At 36.9% G+C, this 16,463-nt stretch overlaps 4 protein-coding genes across 4 annotated transcripts; 1 reads left to right on the plus strand and 3 right to left on the minus strand.

Annotated features, from left to right (window-relative positions):
* The first annotated feature begins 499 nt into the window (after positions 1-499).
* Positions 500-3,579, plus strand: LOC108192589 (aldehyde dehydrogenase 1). The gene is made up of 9 exons (XM_064089657.1): positions 500-749; positions 863-1,005; positions 1,349-1,732; positions 1,902-1,991; positions 2,101-2,278; positions 2,362-2,495; positions 2,702-2,839; positions 2,945-3,006; positions 3,153-3,579. Exons 1-9 carry the CDS (start codon positions 647-649, stop codon positions 3,424-3,426), a joined length of 1,506 nt encoding a protein of 501 aa, XP_063945727.1. The 5' UTR covers positions 500-646; the 3' UTR covers positions 3,427-3,579.
* Positions 3,580-4,176: 597 nt separating this feature from the next.
* LOC108212770 (receptor-like protein 35) lies at positions 4,177-6,786 on the minus strand. Its single transcript, XM_017384484.1, has one exon. It carries the CDS (start codon positions 6,784-6,786, stop codon positions 4,177-4,179), a length of 2,610 nt encoding a protein of 869 aa, XP_017239973.1.
* A 2,994-nt stretch (positions 6,787-9,780) lies between these two features.
* LOC108212771 (receptor-like protein 33) lies at positions 9,781-12,496 on the minus strand. The gene has a single exon (XM_017384485.2). It carries the CDS (start codon positions 12,433-12,435, stop codon positions 10,009-10,011), a length of 2,427 nt encoding a protein of 808 aa, XP_017239974.1. The 5' UTR covers positions 12,436-12,496; the 3' UTR covers positions 9,781-10,008.
* A 1,076-nt stretch (positions 12,497-13,572) lies between these two features.
* Positions 13,573-16,191, minus strand: LOC108212772 (receptor-like protein 35). Its single transcript, XM_017384486.1, has one exon. It carries the CDS (start codon positions 16,189-16,191, stop codon positions 13,573-13,575), a length of 2,619 nt encoding a protein of 872 aa, XP_017239975.1.
* Positions 16,192-16,463: the final 272 nt, after the last annotated feature.

Below are 16,463 nucleotides of genomic sequence, written 5' to 3' on the forward strand. Positions count from 1 at the left end.
CCAAATGCGTGCGTATACATCACCTTCCCAATTTTATTTATTTAGCATTGACTTTTGACTCATAAGTCGGTTGACCGGATAAACACATATTCTCAATTGATTTGTTTATAAAATGATTACATTTCTTTTTCAAAAAGTAAAAGTTTATAATAATAATTTAAACTCCATTAACTTAAATAGTGATAATAAGAAGAATAGAATGCAAAATAGTAGTCAAATTTTATACCTTTTACGTTTTATTGATCCGACTTTGAATTTTACGTTTTATTCATATATAAAAATGATTAAAATCACATCACAATTCTAATAAAAATATAATAAAAATTTTCTAAGGAAGGACCCTTAACTTTTTAAAAAATTAATATTATATATGATCACTATATTACAAATCAAAATTTTCAATCATTAAAATAGAAAATTAAATAAAATTTGATCACCTATTAACATCGTACCTTTGCTTTTTCACAAATGGACAAATGACAACGTTAGCAAAGTATATGTTCTGAGTGGTGGCGGGCTGCGTGTGCATATGTGTGTCTATTTTGTTGCAGCTAAAACAGACCTAATCTTCCGTTACTTGCACAAATAAAGACTTGAACAACAAACGTTGACAAGGAGGTAGCGAAACAGAGGAAGCTAGCTCAACATGACTGGTGAAAGCAATGGAAAGCTTACTGTGAAGGAGATGATACCAGAGATCAAGTTCACTAAGCTCTTTATTAATGGACTCTTTGTTCAGTCACTTTCAGGTTTGTCTCCTTGTCTTAATCTTCTTGTCATAGTTTCTTCACATGCAGATGCATCCATGTCAGAATTTTGTATTAATTTTTGTTATTTGGTTGGTACAAAATAATATGTGTAGGTAAGACTTTTGAGACTATAGACCCAAGGACAGAAGAGGTGATTGCAGAGGTTTCTGAGGGGAGCAAGGAAGATGTCGATTTGGCTGTCAAGGCTGCTCGGGAAGCTTTTGACAATGGTCCCTGGCCTCGATTTTCCGGAGCTGTAAGCACTCCATCGTTTTTCTTAGTTTTTTCATGACCAAGTATGGTGTTAAGTGACCACTTCTCCCAAAATCTCAAGGTGTTAATTTTCTTCTTTTTTGCTGAAGGATTTTTTTTTTTTTTTTTTTTTTTTTTGTGTGGGTTGGGGGGGGGGGGGGGGGGGGGGGGGGGGGTTCGGAGTATGATCCTAAATGGGCATGTTTGTTTGGACGGAGCTATTGCAATGATTCATTATGTGTTCACTACTACTCTGTACATATGTTTATGTGTCAATAAGCTCGATTTAAACATGACAGACATGTTGTAATTTGTTTAGAAGTTAAATGGTTTCTTCTGATGATCAGCAAAGAAGAAGGATACTGATGAAACTAGCTGACTTGATTGATGAGAATAAAGAAGAGTTGGCAGCTTTAGATACTATTGATGCAGGAAAACTGTTTCATCATGGCAAGAATCGAGACATTCCAGGTGCAGCAGAAACCTTTCGCTATTATGCAGGGGCAGCAGATAAAATACATGGAGATACACTGAAGATGTCGATGGACTATCAAGCATATACGTTGCTGGAGCCTGTTGGTGTGGTCGGGCACATCATCCCTTGGAACTTCCCGGCTCAAATGTTTGCTATGAAGGTCGCTCCATCATTAGCTGCTGGCTGCACCATGGTTGTCAAACCTGCTGAGCAGACGCCTCTTTCAGCTTTGTACTATGCTCATTTGACGAAGCTGGTAGGACACCTAATTAGTATGCTGCAAGAATTAGTACTCCCTCCGATTCATTCTATAAAACATGTTAATAGTATATAAATTGATGGCACCATATTAATGTCGTAGGTATTGTGGCATGCTGTAATATAATCAGCCTGTTCATTTATCAAGGCTACTTATTTGCAAACAGGCTGGAATTCCAGATGGAGTGGTCAACGTCGTTAATGGATTTGGGCATGTAGCTGGTGCTGCTCTAACTTCTCACATGGACGTTGATAAGGTGAGTGGAAGCTCCATCTTAGATACTGTCTTAGTTATTGCCAAGATAAATTATGGATGTACATCTTTGGATCAAAATTAAATGGCTAAACCTTGGTATGTTCTATCAGGTATCTTTCACAGGATCGACAGAAGTAGGGCGTAAAGTAATGCAGGCCGCAGCAATGAGCAACTTGAAGCAGGTCACACTTGAACTAGGGGGAAAATCACCAATCATAATATTTGATGATGCAGAGCTTGATAGAGCCGTCCATCTTGCTCTCATCGGAAGTCTATATAATAAGGCAAGTAGATTCTCCTATTTTCTACTTCTCGCTTAATTTACATTAGACGACATTAACATACAACTTCCTTCATGTACGTCCAGGGAGAGATTTGTGCGGCTGGTTCTCGTGTATTTGTGCAGGAAGGTATATATGAAGAATTCTTGAAGAAATTGGAAGAAAAAGCCACATCATGGGTTGTGGGAGATCCATTTGATCCAAGTTCCCAGCAAGGACCACAAGTATGAGCATGCTACTTTCATTCACTCATAAATTATTTACAATTAAGGACCACCTCTTGTCACCACTTGTTTAGAAACATAAATCTAACACGCAGTTCATTGCATATACCCAATTCTAAATACGTTTCCTTGCGCTGTGGTACATATAAAAAAGAACCAGTATAGTAAAACACTAACATAATATGTTTCCTTGTGCTGCGGTGCAGATTGAGAAGAAACAGTACGATAAAATACTATCATACATTGAGCAGGGTAAGAAGGAAGGTGCCACCCTGTTAACTGGTGGTAAGCCCTTCGGAGAAGGAGGATATTATATTGAGCCAACAATATTTACTGATGTTAAGGTGAGAACTTTTTAATTTTCAACTGTTGCCTGTATTTCCTCTGTTGATGATATATTTTTTAAATTTTATTATGTCATTTGGAATTTCATATTTTTTTTTGCACAGGATGATATGATAATCGCAAAGGATGAAATATTTGGCCCTGTCATATCAATTCTGAAGTTCAAGTAAGTTTTGCCAGTACTGGTTTTTTTATGTATGAACTAACAGGGTTCTGCACGTTTGGATTAGTTTACTCTCCGGTTTCCAGACATGTTAACTTGAGATAAGCGGCTGAATGTTCACAAAACCTATCATCGTAAATCTATTGCAGGACCATGGATGAGGTGATCAGGAGAGCTAATGCCACAACATATGGCCTAGTAGCAGGAGTTATCACCAACAACTTGAACATTGCCAACACGGTGTCAAGATCTATTCGCGCAGGTACTATCTGGATAAACTGCTATTTTATTTTCGACAAGGATACTCCTTTTGGAGGGTATAAAATGAGCGGGTATGGGAGAGATATGGGAATGGACGGACTTGCCAAGTATCTTCATGTCAAAACTGTGGCAACTCCTATATATAATACCCCTTGGTTGTAATTTTGCTTATTATTGTGGTAGTTTCAAACAAAACTATGCTTCCATGTTAAATTGCAAGGATAAGCCTTAGTGTTAAACTTTAAGGGGCCATAAATTATTTGTATAAAATAACATCTTATGTTTGAAATGAATGTGTTATAAATTTGTTCCCTATGTGTATAAATTGCATTCACTTTATGAGGCCTTGGATCACCGATATTATTACGACTCTTTTGTTATCTGTGTCAAAAAGCTGAACACTTTGACATTATACTTTTTGTCGGATCCTTTAAGTGAAATATGGATATTTCATCCAATTCAAAGATCACGTACGAATCAATCCAATAATTATTTTTGCAAAATGCACCAGAGGATCAAATTTTACATGATATTGTATCTTACAATTTCAATTTAACCAAACATTTTTAGCTAATACCCTTGGAGATGTCCTTGTCATTTGGTTGGTTTCAGTTAACCCCATCCTGTGTGCAGCAATAAGCTAGAGCTCATTCTCCAAGCCGTCGTCTTTGGATGAGAAAAATCATAATTTTGCATGTTAGGGGCCAAACTATAAGTAGACAGGCATTTAGAAGGTGATAAAATAGCAACATGCATGATGCATTGTGCAAGAACAACTTTATCATGTTTGTGAAACCAAAAGAAAACGCCACAAGACTGATACTTGTTCCTTAGGTTTATACACAAGATCGTAAACCACCAGAAATAGCCCACAACTAGATAGAAAATAAATACACATGTTTAATCTCAATTTCATCTTCTTCTAATCTCCAACCTTCTGACTTTTAGGCCCAGTCCTCTAGCAATAACTCTCGTAAACCATTTCAGTTTTCCAGCCATGAACATCATGTAGCCTACAACAAATCCTGGCACCACTCCACAGCAATATCCTATCACTAAAGATTTCCAACTAAAACCACAAAAGAAGTGATCATCATCTTCTTCTATTTCTTCTTCATTTTTTCCTACTTGTGTCTCAGTAATGCACTTCTTGGACAATGGACTTCCACATAGTCCCAAGTTCCCAGCATAGCTATCATTTTCAAATGTTTGGAACTGAGGTCCTTGTGGAATACGACCGCTAAGATTATTACTAGAGAGATTTAGACGTGACAGAAAATATATGCATGTGAGCTGCGGTGGAATGACTCCCGTGAGTTGGTTGAAAGAGAGGTCTAGTGACTCTAGCAGTAACAATTCCCCAATCGAATGTGGAATTTGACCTGAGAGATGATTGTGAGATAAATTAAGATATCGGAGTGACTTTAAATTTCCAATATATTCAGGAATCTCCCCCTCAAACTTGTTTCTTGATAGATCAATGGTTGTAAAAACAGTTAAAATCCTGACAAGTTCAATCTCTACCCCTTTGATCACTACAGTTATAGAATCACTGTAAGAAGAATCTCCCATGTAATTCAGCTGTACCTTGGTGACATCACCATTCATCATAGCATTGAAGTTTTTGATATATTTTTCTGGCAGAAGGCCCGAAAACTCGTTGCATGAAAGGTCAATGATTCTCAAGCTAGGAAATGGATGCTCTATCTTTGTATCGTTGCTTATGAAACCATGGAATTTGTTGGATTTCAAGACCAGAACTTGTAGAGTTGGAAGTGACTCTAGACAGTGGGGGAAGGTATCATGTATTTGATTACTTCCGATATCAAGAACTTCCAAGTATGAAAATTTGGCAAAAGAGACAGGAATTGTTCCTTCCAGCTTATTGCTATTCAAATTCAAAGTTCTCAGCTCGCGAAAATTTGGTAAAGCTGATGGAAGACTTCCTGTGATATTATTCATCCTCAGATCCAACACCGAAAGAATGTTGTTTACACTTCTTGGACATGTAGGAAGTACACCGCTGAAATTGTTATAAGACAGATTGAGAATATGGAGAAAGCTCGAATTGCAGATAGAGGCGGGCAAAGATCCATTGAGCATATTAGAGTGGAGATCGAGAGAATGAATATTCTCAGCTGAAAGATACTGGAAGCCCCCTGTCAGGCTGTTGTGGGAAAGATTCAAATATTCTAGCGAAGTCTGCAACATGGACTCAATCCACTGAGGTATTTCTCCATAAATTTGGTTGTTTGATAGATCCAGGTAGTAAAGACCAAGGCTTTCTAATGATGTTGAAGCATTCCACTGAGGAATTTCTTCATCAATTTGATTGTTCGACAGATCTAGATATCCAAGGAATGAAGATCCTTTAATGAAATGTGGAAACTTGGTGATCTTGCAAGATGACAAACCCAAATATCCAATATCTGGACTGAGAGTAGTCGAATGTGTATATCTTACAGATAGACTATTATTAGAAAGTGCAAGACCATATAGATGCTCCAGATGTGATAACTTTTCAACATCAAAGACACCGCTGAAATTGTTTGATGAAAAGTCTAGATCGCTGAGGTTTACAGGTTCATAGAAGGATTGCGGAATGGTTCCACTTAGCAAATTTTGGCTACAAGAAAATGACTCCAGTGCTGACCTAGAGGAATCAAACTCATTTAGCTTACCTGTGAACCCATTACTACCTATATATAAACCTTCTATCGAATGATCAAACAACCAAGATGGTATAGTTCCATTTAGCATGTTATACGACAAATCCAGAGTAGCTAGTCTTGGGAAAGAGAGAGCAGTTACGTTTGATGGCAAGGATCCCGTAAATGAATTACTTGATAAGAATAAATTTACTAGTTGTCTTAAGTTGCCAACCCAAGATGGGAACTGGCCAATTAAATTGTTTTGACCGAGTGAAAGGACTTTTAGATTTTGAAGATTAGCTAAAGAGTTGGGAATTTGGCCAGTAATTTGATTTGATCGGAGATCAAAATCAGTAAGTTGAGTAAGGTTGCCCATGGACATTGGAATTTGTCCAATAATGTGATTGGAACCGAGGTCCAACTCATGAAGTTGAGTAAGGTTCCCCATTGATATTGGAATTGGCCCAGAGATATTGCAGGCTCGGAGTGACAAAGATCTTAAGGACTCGAGGTAGCCAACTGAATCAGGAATTCCTCCGTTTAGGGATACATATCGAAGGAAAAGATTCTGGAGACTTCCACTACTTCCCCACTTGACTTTCGGTAAAGTAACAGTGAGATGGGAGTTAAACGTTAAACGAAACTTTTGCAAGTTGGGTAGGTGGAAAATATCTTCAGGTAATACTCCACATAGATCATTGCGACTCAAGTTGAGGGACTGGAGGTGAGAAAGTTGGAAGAGGGTGCTGTTGGGAAGGATGGTTCCGACAAGCTGGCTGCAACTCAAGTCCAGTCCGATCACGTCCCTTGTCACCTGGTTGCAGGTAACTCCCTCCCACATGCAGCAATCAGAACTCATGCTCCAGTTCATCGTCTTTGGATATGGAGTAAAACAATATTTTGTAAAAGAAGTATTTATCATCAAACTAGTCTTAAATTGATACAGAGCAAGCTTTTGCGTACTATGACTCAAATGGTTAGGGGTAGATGATGATGAAAGAGCAACATGCTGCTGTAAGAACAGCACAATAATAATGATTGTGAAAAGTTTCATAGATTTCCACATTGCAGCTTTTTTTGAGCCTGTGTTTATGTTACGGCAGATTTAATGCTCTGAGTTTTATTGGAAGTCTCAGTTCTCAACCAAATAAGTAGACTAAGCTAAATTTGAATTAAAATTTCTGTTGTATAAATAAGTATATATTTTGTTGAAATTTTCATTGTTTGCGTAATACAAACTGTGTGGTGTCATTGCCTTAATTTTTTCTACATAAAATTATTAATAGTTTTTTCTCCTTTCATTGGATAAAAACAGCTGACTAGTATTTAAATAAATATATCCAGTGAGATCAGCACTGTTGGCCGAGTCAAATGGATCAGTACTGGGAGGTCGCACACATGGTGACACACTTACACCCTCTTCTTAGACTTGGGCTCCTATAGTAGAGTAGTATATTTACAGAGAAAAATGCTCCTAAGTACATAGTTAGGTAAATTATCTAAACAGGCAGTACAAATTAATGACAGTTTTATAATTATTTGATCTAATCTTTTAAATTACACTAAACCTGCATTTATATTAAAAATCTCCTGGGCTCACTAAACTGAGGTGAGTACGTGCTTAGAAGCATTAAGCTCGTATTCATAATAGAGCAGGTTTGTGTTGTCCCAGACTACTGTGTCGAAGTGCAGATCATTAAATCTTAGTGTGGCATTATCTGATAATTTGGAAATGGTACTATCAGATGCTTTAAATCTAAAGATTTGAAGTTGATATACCAAAATAAAAACTGTGAATATGTTAGTAAAATTATTTTCATATACATAAATTCATAAGCACGCCTGCAATATTCTTGGCAGTTACTACCGGCTACCAAAAGCAGAATGAGTACGTGCTGCTGCACAATAGTAAAAGTCCATCAGTTATATCATCTGTGCTGCGTCCTGCAGAAGTACACAGCTTAAAATATGTCTTCATACCTCAGTGTGAAAGTAAAATATTTTTCTGAAAGCTAATATCTTCTAAGTGATTTGAACTAGTCCACAGTCAAATGCAGTTAAGAGTCCCTTTATTTCATTACTTGTAAATTGTGTTCTAATACCAGATATACTTGCTTTAATCAATTATTTGCATATCTGCAACATGCCATTTTTCTGTCCATCGGTTGAAGGGGCTACTTTAGGTTGCGTTCACTTGGTAAAATGGAATGAGGGGAGAATGAAATGAAAAATTATAAAAAAGTATATTAATTTTTATCGTTCAAGTAAAAGTAAAATTGTGTCTGCCATCGGCTTTTCTAAAACTGTATCGTGTCACCCCCTTGATTTTTCAACATAATCCTGAGTTTTTGTCAATTTTTCACTGTTTGACATAAATCATCTATATTTGACAAGTAAAATAATAATAACAATGTAAACTGAGGCCCTTTTCAAAAAACAAATGAATGTATAAACTGAGGTCAGCATGGTAGTCTAATGTGATATATCAGAGTTGCAGACATGGAAAATAATATTTCATGGGCAAATAATACTCGTCGTATTTAAGAATAAGAATGAAAAGAATTAATAGAGCTTGCTAAGAAATGAAGAAAACTGCTCTGCATTTAACATTTCTTTATTGTCATTGTTATCACTTATGACTCATCTTATTCTCCTTATAAGGTTCCAACTCCATTACTGTAGGTAAATAAGAATCTCCTATATAATTCGATTATAAGGTCCTTTTACTCACCGTTCCTTCTGCAATTAAAGTTGATATTTGTATATGATGGAAGAACACCAGAAACTATTTTGCAAGAGACCTCAATGGTTCTGGCTTTAGGGTATGGATAGCCTTTCTTAGATGTCTTGTTCACGTAACCATAAAATTCATGTGATTTTGAAGCAACTCGAGTTATGGAAGAGTTCTAGATTTTGTGAAAATGTACCCTTTTTAATTTTTATATGATGATTACTTTCAAGATCAAGAAGTTCCGAGAGAAATATTGATGATTTATACTCGCTCCGTCCCTCTCATTTCTTTACTGTTTTTTCACTACGTGACATGCATTTCAAGGTGTACATAAAAATATAGTTTCATAACTTATTTTTTGGAATTTTCTTTTTTTAAATAAAATTTAAATATTAATTTTTTATTTAAATAAAAAAATTAAAATAATTTATAAAATTATACTATAGGAGTTTTAAAATACACGTTAAACCCTCCCTTTTGTCAAGAATTGGATGCAAGCTGTGTTCTGCTACCAGAAACATATATTTAATGAAAACATTGCAGATCTTCAATCCACTACTATTTCGAATTAGCCCGTGGTTGAGGAATTTAGAGTTGATAACTATTTAAAACTTGTGTGATGAAATGTTATATTGGTGAAAGACATAAATTAGTATGCTTATTTGATAATTCAAGCAGAAAATCTAGCTATAATTATCTCAGCTTCTCCTGATTCCAGCCATCTGACCTCAGGGCTCCATGCTCTGAGAATGATTTCCATAAACCATTTTGGCTTTTGCGGCCATGAACATAATGTGTCCTCCACCAAATCCCATCACCACTCCACCCCCATATCCGATCAGCAGAGCTTCCCAAGTAAAATAATTAAAAGGGTAATTATCATCTTCATTTTCTTCTCCTTGAGTTGCATATTGTTGTGAAGTTTTAGAATAGCAAATAGTATATAACTTAGTCAAAAAAATATTAGTAGTATATAACTAGTATTTGCAATGTATTTCAGTGAATGAAGAAGTTCAAGAGTTTTCTATTATTGCTCATTCATGTACTAAATGTTCTTTTAGAGCTATAAAATGATAAGCTCTGGAGTCACTTGTAAGGAAGTCAAGTTTGTTAATGCAAATCAGTATTCTTCACTTTATAGTTAAAGACTTCTTCTTTCTATTTGTTTGCCAACACATGCATGGTGCAAGATCAACTTTATCATGTTTGTACCCCAAAAGATAAAAGCCAAAAGACAGAAACTTGATCCTTATTTCTATAACAAGATCATAGAACCACAAGAAACGGCCAGCACCAGAGGGTTAGTAATTTACAAATGCCAGATAAAAAATTAAAAAAAAAAAAACACATTAAATCTCAATTTCATCTTCTTCTGATCTCCATCCCACTGACTATTAGGCCCGGTTCTCTAGCAACAATCTTAGTTAACCATTTTGGTTTTCCAGCCATGAACATCAAATAGCCTGCAACAAATCCCAGCACCATTCCACAGCCATATCCCAGAAGCATAGCTTTCCAAGTAAGACCACTAAAAAAGTAATCATCATCATCATCATCTTCTTCTTCTCGTTTCTCAGCAATGCACTTCTTGGACAATGGACGTCCACATAGCCCCAAGTTCCCAGCATAACTATCATTTTCAAATGTATGAAACTGAGCTCCCTCTGGTATACGACCGCTTAGATTATTCTGAGAGAGGTTTATATGTGAAAGAGAAAATAAATTTGTGAGTTGTTGAGGAATTACTCCATCGAGTCGATTGAAAGAGAGGTCTAGTGACTCCAGCACTGACAGTTTCCCAATTAAGGGTGGTATATGGCCGGTGAGATAATTGTGAGATAAATTGAGATATCGGAGTGACTTCAAATTTCCAATGTATTCAGGAATCTCCCCTTCGAACTTGTTTTGTGATAAATCAATGGTTGTCAATGCAGTTAAAATCCTGACAAGTTCAATCTCTACCCCTTTGATCACTACAATTATGGAATCACTGTAAGAAGCATATCCCATGTAACCAAGTATTACTTTGTGGACATCACCATTCATCATAGCACTGAAGTTTCTAATATATTTTGCTGGCAAAAGTCCTGAAAACTCATTGTATGAGAGGTCAATGATTCTCAAGCTAGGAAATGGACGCTCTATCTTAGAATCGTTGCTTATGAAACCATGGAATTTGTTGGATTTCAAGACCAGAACTTGTAGAGTTGGAAGTGACTCTAGACAGTGGGGAAAGGTATCACGTATATGATTACTTCCGATATCAAGAACTTCCAAGTATGAAAATTTAGCAAAAGAGACAGGAATTGTTCCCTCCAGCTTATTGCCATACAAATTTAAAGTTCTCAACTTACCAAATGCTAAACTTGATGGAAGACTTCCTCCGATACTATTCATCCGTAAATCCAACACTGAAAGACTGTAGTTTACACTTCCTAGACATGTAGGAAGTGCACCACTGAAATTGTTATAAGACAGATTGAGAATATGGAGAATGCTGGAATTGCAGATAAAGGAGGGCAAAAATCCGTTGAGCATATTAGACTGGAGATCAAGATACTTAAGTTGGTTTGCATTTCTTGGGAATGAGGGAAGTACACCACGCAAATTGTTGTGAGACAGATTAAGGATACAGAGAGAGCTAGAATTGCTGATGGATGCTGGCATTGATCCGTTAAGCATATTGGAGTGGAGATCAAGGATAAATAGGTTGTCCCAAGGAAGATGCTCAATACCACCTATGAGGCTGTTGTGAGAAAGATTCAAATAAAAGGATGAACCCTTCAATATCAATCCATTCCACTGTGGTATTTCTCCACCAAATTGGTTGTCTGCCAAATTTAGGTGAGTAAGGTTCACAAGTTTTGAAAATGATTGTGGAATGGTTCCATTTAGCATGTTTTCTCTACAAGAAAAATGCTCCAAGGCTGACCTAGAAGAATTAAACTCATTTAGCTGACCTATGAACCCGTTATAATCTACATATAAGTATTTTAACGATGGAAGATCAAACAACCAGGATGGTATCATCCCATCTAGCAAGTTATTCGCCAAATCTAGAGCAAGTAGTCTTGTCAGATTGAGAGCGGTTAGGTTGGAGGGCAAGTGTCCACTTAGTAAATTATCAGACAGATCTAAAGAAACGAGGTGTCCAAAGTTGTTGAACCAAGAGGGGAACTGACCAGTTAAACTATTATTATGAAGAAAAATGTATTCTAGGCTTTGAATGTTAGCTAAAGAATAGGGAATTGGGCCAGTAATATGATTAAATTCAAGGTTTATATAAGTAATTTTAGTAAGGTTTCCCAAGGTTCTTGGAATTGGCCCAGAGAAATTGCAATCCGAGAGAGACAGGGTGGTTAAGGACTTGAGGTTGGCTATTGAATCAGGTAATACCCCATGTAAATTATTGCCATCAAAATAAATAAACTGGAGAGTGGAGAGTTGGAAGAGGGTGCTGTTGGGAGAGATGACTCCTTCAAGATGGCTGCAAGTCAGGTCCAGTCCGAACACGTTCCTTTTCATCGGGTCGCAGGTAACTCCTTTCCACATGCAGCAATCAGAACTCATGCTCCAGTTCATCATCTTTGGATAAGATCGATCAGATGTGCAAGCTGCAGAAGCAGAAGTATGTATCAACAAGCTAAGCTTAAATTGAAACAGCGCAACCTTTTGCATGCTAAGACTCAAATGTTTTGAAGTAGGTGCAGAAGGCAATGACACAGCAACATGATACTGCAATAACAGTAGCATTATCAAGATTCTGAGAAGTCCTAGGAGTTTCCACATTGCGGCTGTTTTGAGTTTCTGCACATCTGATTACAGTTTTTTGATTTTCTTCTATTTTTTAAGGAGTGTCGACATAAACTATTTGATTGACAAATAAATTGAGGTCGGCTCTGGGGAACAAGCCTGTCAAAAGAATTTTATACAACCTTGGGATGCTGACATAATAAACATTTAGTATTTGTATAATACTGAAGGGCATTGCACACGGCCATCTTACCTTTTCGAAAATTTTCACTCTTTCTAGTAATCTTTGCAGATACTGGCAAAAGCCGCATGATTACACAATGCAAAGTTCATCTACTGCAGTGCCATATGGCAACTCCACAAGTGCTATTCTCCATGATGTACTTAATTTTGTTATTTGCAATAAATGATTTCGCTTTAGTTAAACTGGGTACCACTGCAAATTGTATTCTCCTACTAAAAATTGTCATATCCAATGCTCACAGCTCTCCCTCCCTCCCTCCCCCTCCTCTGATATTATCTTGAAAAATTATAAACTTAGACTAGTAATCTTTTACGAATATGATAAATAATCTTTTTTTCTTTCTGACACAAGAAAGAGATGTGGAAAATTCCTTTTCTTGTGTCGAATACTAGGAAGATGAATAATCGTCCCTATAATTTTGTGTTCCAAGCATTTATCCGTTCTATTCCCCGCTCTCCCTCCCTCTCTGGAACTGAGCTTCTTTTGGAATAAGACCTCTAAAATCACTATGACAGATTCATTTTGTATTGTCCTAGACAACTAGCTAGCTACTCTTAAGTCTTAATAACTGGAATAATGCATATTATTCAATCTAGTCTAGCACTATGGAACTAGGTAAAATATTTTGGTTTCCGTAAATTCGTAAGCATACTTGCAATAATAATCTTAGCAGTAACTATGCAGCTGCTATCTTCTGTACTTGTATCAAACTTTCAAATTTGAGATGATGCCTTATTAGAAAAACTTTGATGATATGTTAAATTTGTTAAGAGATAAGATGAGACAGAAAAACTACAGATATTCTTGTATTAATTATTTAGTAGGATAAAGAGAAAAATCAAGTTGCTGTAACATGACAACTCAAAAACTTGAATGCAAGCACCAGATATTACAAATTTGTAATGACTAAAAACCACATACCCAAATCTCTATGCAAATCTTTTGATCTCCAGTCTTCTGACCTTGAGGCCTAACTCTCGGGCAATAATTCCCATAAACCATTTTGGTTTTCCCACCATGAACATAATGTATCCTACTACAAACCCCAGCACCACACCACTGCCATATCCGATCACAACAGCTTCCCATGTAAAACCATTGAAAAAGTAATCATCACCCTCGTCTTCTTCTTCTTGCATCTCATTAGTCTCTCTCTCACACTTAATGGACAATGGCTGTCCACACAACGCCAAGTTCCCTGCATAGCTATCATTTTGAAATGTATAAAACTGAGCTCCTTCTGGTATACGTCCACTAAGATCATTATGAGAGAGATTTAGACGCGAAAGAGTATAAATACTTGTTAGCTGTTGAGGAATTACTCCTGTGAGTCGGTTGAAAGAGAAGTCTAGTGACTCGAGCAATAGCAAGTTTCCAATTAAGGATGGTATATGGCCTGTGAGATGGTTCTGAGATAGATTCAGATTAATGAGTGACTTCAGATTACCAATGTATTCTGGAATTTGCCCTTCAAACTTGTTTCTCGATAGATCAATAGTTGTGAATACAGTTAAAATCTTGACATACTCAGTCTCTACCCCTTTTATTACTGTGATAATTGTATCACTATAATAGGAGTTCCCCATATAACTTCTTTCCTTTCTATTGACTTCACCATCCATCATAGCCTTAAAATTTTTGATATATTTTGCAGGCAGAGGACCCGAAAACATATTGTCAGATAGGTCAATGATCCTAAGGCTAGGGAACGGGTGTTCTATCTTAGAACTATTGTTTATCATGCCATGAAATTTATTAGATTTCAAAATAAGAACCTGGAGATTTTTAAGATATTCCAGCCACTGGGGAAAGGCGCCATTTAGTTGATTACTTCCGAGATCAAGAACTTCTAAGTGATCAAATTTAGCAAAGGAAGGAGGAACTGTTCCTTCAAGTTTATTCCCATACAAATTTAAACTTCTCAGCATCCGAAAATTTGATAAAGTTGATGGAAGACTTCCACTTATTCTATTTATGAGCACACCTAACACTGAAAGACTGGACTCTAAACTTCTTGAACATGTGGGAAGTGCACCTGTGAAATTGTTGTGAGACAAATTGAGAATTTCAAGAGAGCTTGAGTTGCAGATAGAGTCTGGCAAGGATCCGCTGAGCGTATTATACTGGAGTTTGAGAAAAAATAGCCTGTTCTGCAGAAGATGATGAAGTCCACCAGTTAAGAAGTTATGAGAAAGATCCAGATCATTCAAAGAATCCTTCCAAATCCATTGAGGTATTTCACCATCAATTAAATTGTTGGACAAATCTAGGTCTTGAAGGTGTTCTAAGGATTTAATAAAGTGTGGGAACTTCTTTATATTGCAAGATGCCAAGCCCAAACTTTCAAGATTTGGATTGAACTTAGTCATATTTGTGATTCTCAATGATAGACCATTATGTGAAAGATCCAAAGTGTACAGGTGTGAGAACATATCGACATCCAAGAAACCAGGGAAATTGTTTGAGGAAAGCTCTAGATCAATGAGGTTCACAAGTGTAGAGAGTGACAGTGGAATGTTTCCATTAAGTAAATTGTTGGCACAAGAAAAAGACCTTAGCGGCGACCTAGAGGAATTGAACTCTTTTATCTGACCTGTGAAGTCGTTATGATCTAGTGATAATTCAGCTAATGATGGAAGATCAAACAACCAAGATGGTATTGTGCCGTTCAATGAGTTATTTGATAGATAGAGAGCAGTTAATTGTGGAAGTTGGAGAGCTGTTAGGTTGGAGGGAAGGGGTCCTCTTAGTGAATTATCAGACAGATCTAAACCATTATCAGACAGATCTAAACCAACGAGCTGTCTAAGGTTGGCAACCCAAGAAGGGAACTGACCGACTAAATTGTTAATATCAAGGAAAAGGTATGTGAGGTTTTGAAGATTAGCAAAAGAGTCCGGAATTGGGCCACTAAAATTATTGGAACTCAGATCTAACGTAGTAAGTCGAGTGAGGTTCCCAATAAATCTTGGTATCAGCCCAGAGAACTTGCACTTCCGGAGAGACAAGCTGCTTAAGGAGTTGAGGTAGCCTATGGAATCTGGTATTCCTCCAGAAAAGGTTGTTTCTGAAAGGGAAAGTATCTGCAGACTACTACTACTCTCCCACTTAACTTCTGGCAAGCTAATAGTGAGATTGGAGTTATAGTCTACCCTTAATTGTTTCAAGTTGTGTAGGTGGAAAATTCCTTGAGGTAGTACTCCACTAATATTATTGGCACGAAAGTTGAGAAACTGGAGATAAGAAAGTTGGAAGAGGGTGCTATTGGGAAGTATGGATCCTCCAAGGCAGCTGCAACTCAGGTCCAATCCGATCACATCTCCAGTCAACTGATTACAAGTCACTCCATCCCATGAGCAGCAATCAGAACTCATGGTCCAACTCATTGTCTTTGGATGAGAAATATCACAATGTGTAGAAGCACAAGCTTCTATTGACAAACTGAGCTTAAACTGAAACAATGCAAGCTTTTGCACGTCAGAACACAAATGTGTAGTAGTTGCAGAAGGTGATGAAACAGCCTGCTGCAAGAACAGCAGCACTATCATGCTTGTAAAAAACCCCTTGAACATTGCACTTCGTAATTTCTTTTGATATACTTGCAAATTTAATGTTGAGTATTTCTGTGTTTACCTTGATCTGTTTTTCATTGTAGGGTTCAAACATCTGTATATAAATTGATTGAGCCTTTAAATATGTGGTTTATTAATTTTAGACCATCACCTTTTTCTTTTGAGCAAAGCCGGAGTTTTGTTTATCCAAGACCTGGATGAAAAGTAAAGCATGTGGTATGGTATTTTGAGTAACCAGTGGCCCTTAA

Source organism: Daucus carota, chromosome 3, assembly GCF_001625215.2.
Source record: "Daucus carota subsp. sativus chromosome 3, DH1 v3.0, whole genome shotgun sequence".
Lineage (NCBI taxonomy): Eukaryota > Viridiplantae > Streptophyta > Magnoliopsida > Apiales > Apiaceae > Daucus > Daucus carota.

What these genes read in the sequence shown, in the direction of transcription:
- LOC108212771 (XM_017384485.2), bottom strand. Translation starts at nt 12,435, where the DNA reads ATGTGGAAACTCCTAGGACTTCTCAGAATCTTGATAATGCTACTGTTA.
- LOC108212770 (XM_017384484.1), bottom strand. Translation starts at nt 6,786, where the DNA reads ATGAACTGGAGCATGAGTTCTGATTGCTGCATGTGGGAGGGAGTTACC.
- LOC108192589 (XM_064089657.1), top strand. Translation starts at nt 647, where the DNA reads ATGACTGGTGAAAGCAATGGAAAGCTTACTGTGAAGGAGATGATACCA. An exon ending in CTTTGTTCAGTCACTTTCAG is followed by an intron (nt 750 to 862) that starts GTTTGTCTCCTT and finishes TAATATGTGTAG; the next exon opens with GTAAGACTTTTGAGACTATA. An exon ending in ATATCAATTCTGAAGTTCAA is followed by an intron (nt 3,007 to 3,152) that starts GTAAGTTTTGCC and finishes AATCTATTGCAG; the next exon opens with GACCATGGATGAGGTGATCA.
- LOC108212772 (XM_017384486.1), bottom strand. Translation starts at nt 16,191, where the DNA reads ATGATAGTGCTGCTGTTCTTGCAGCAGGCTGTTTCATCACCTTCTGCA.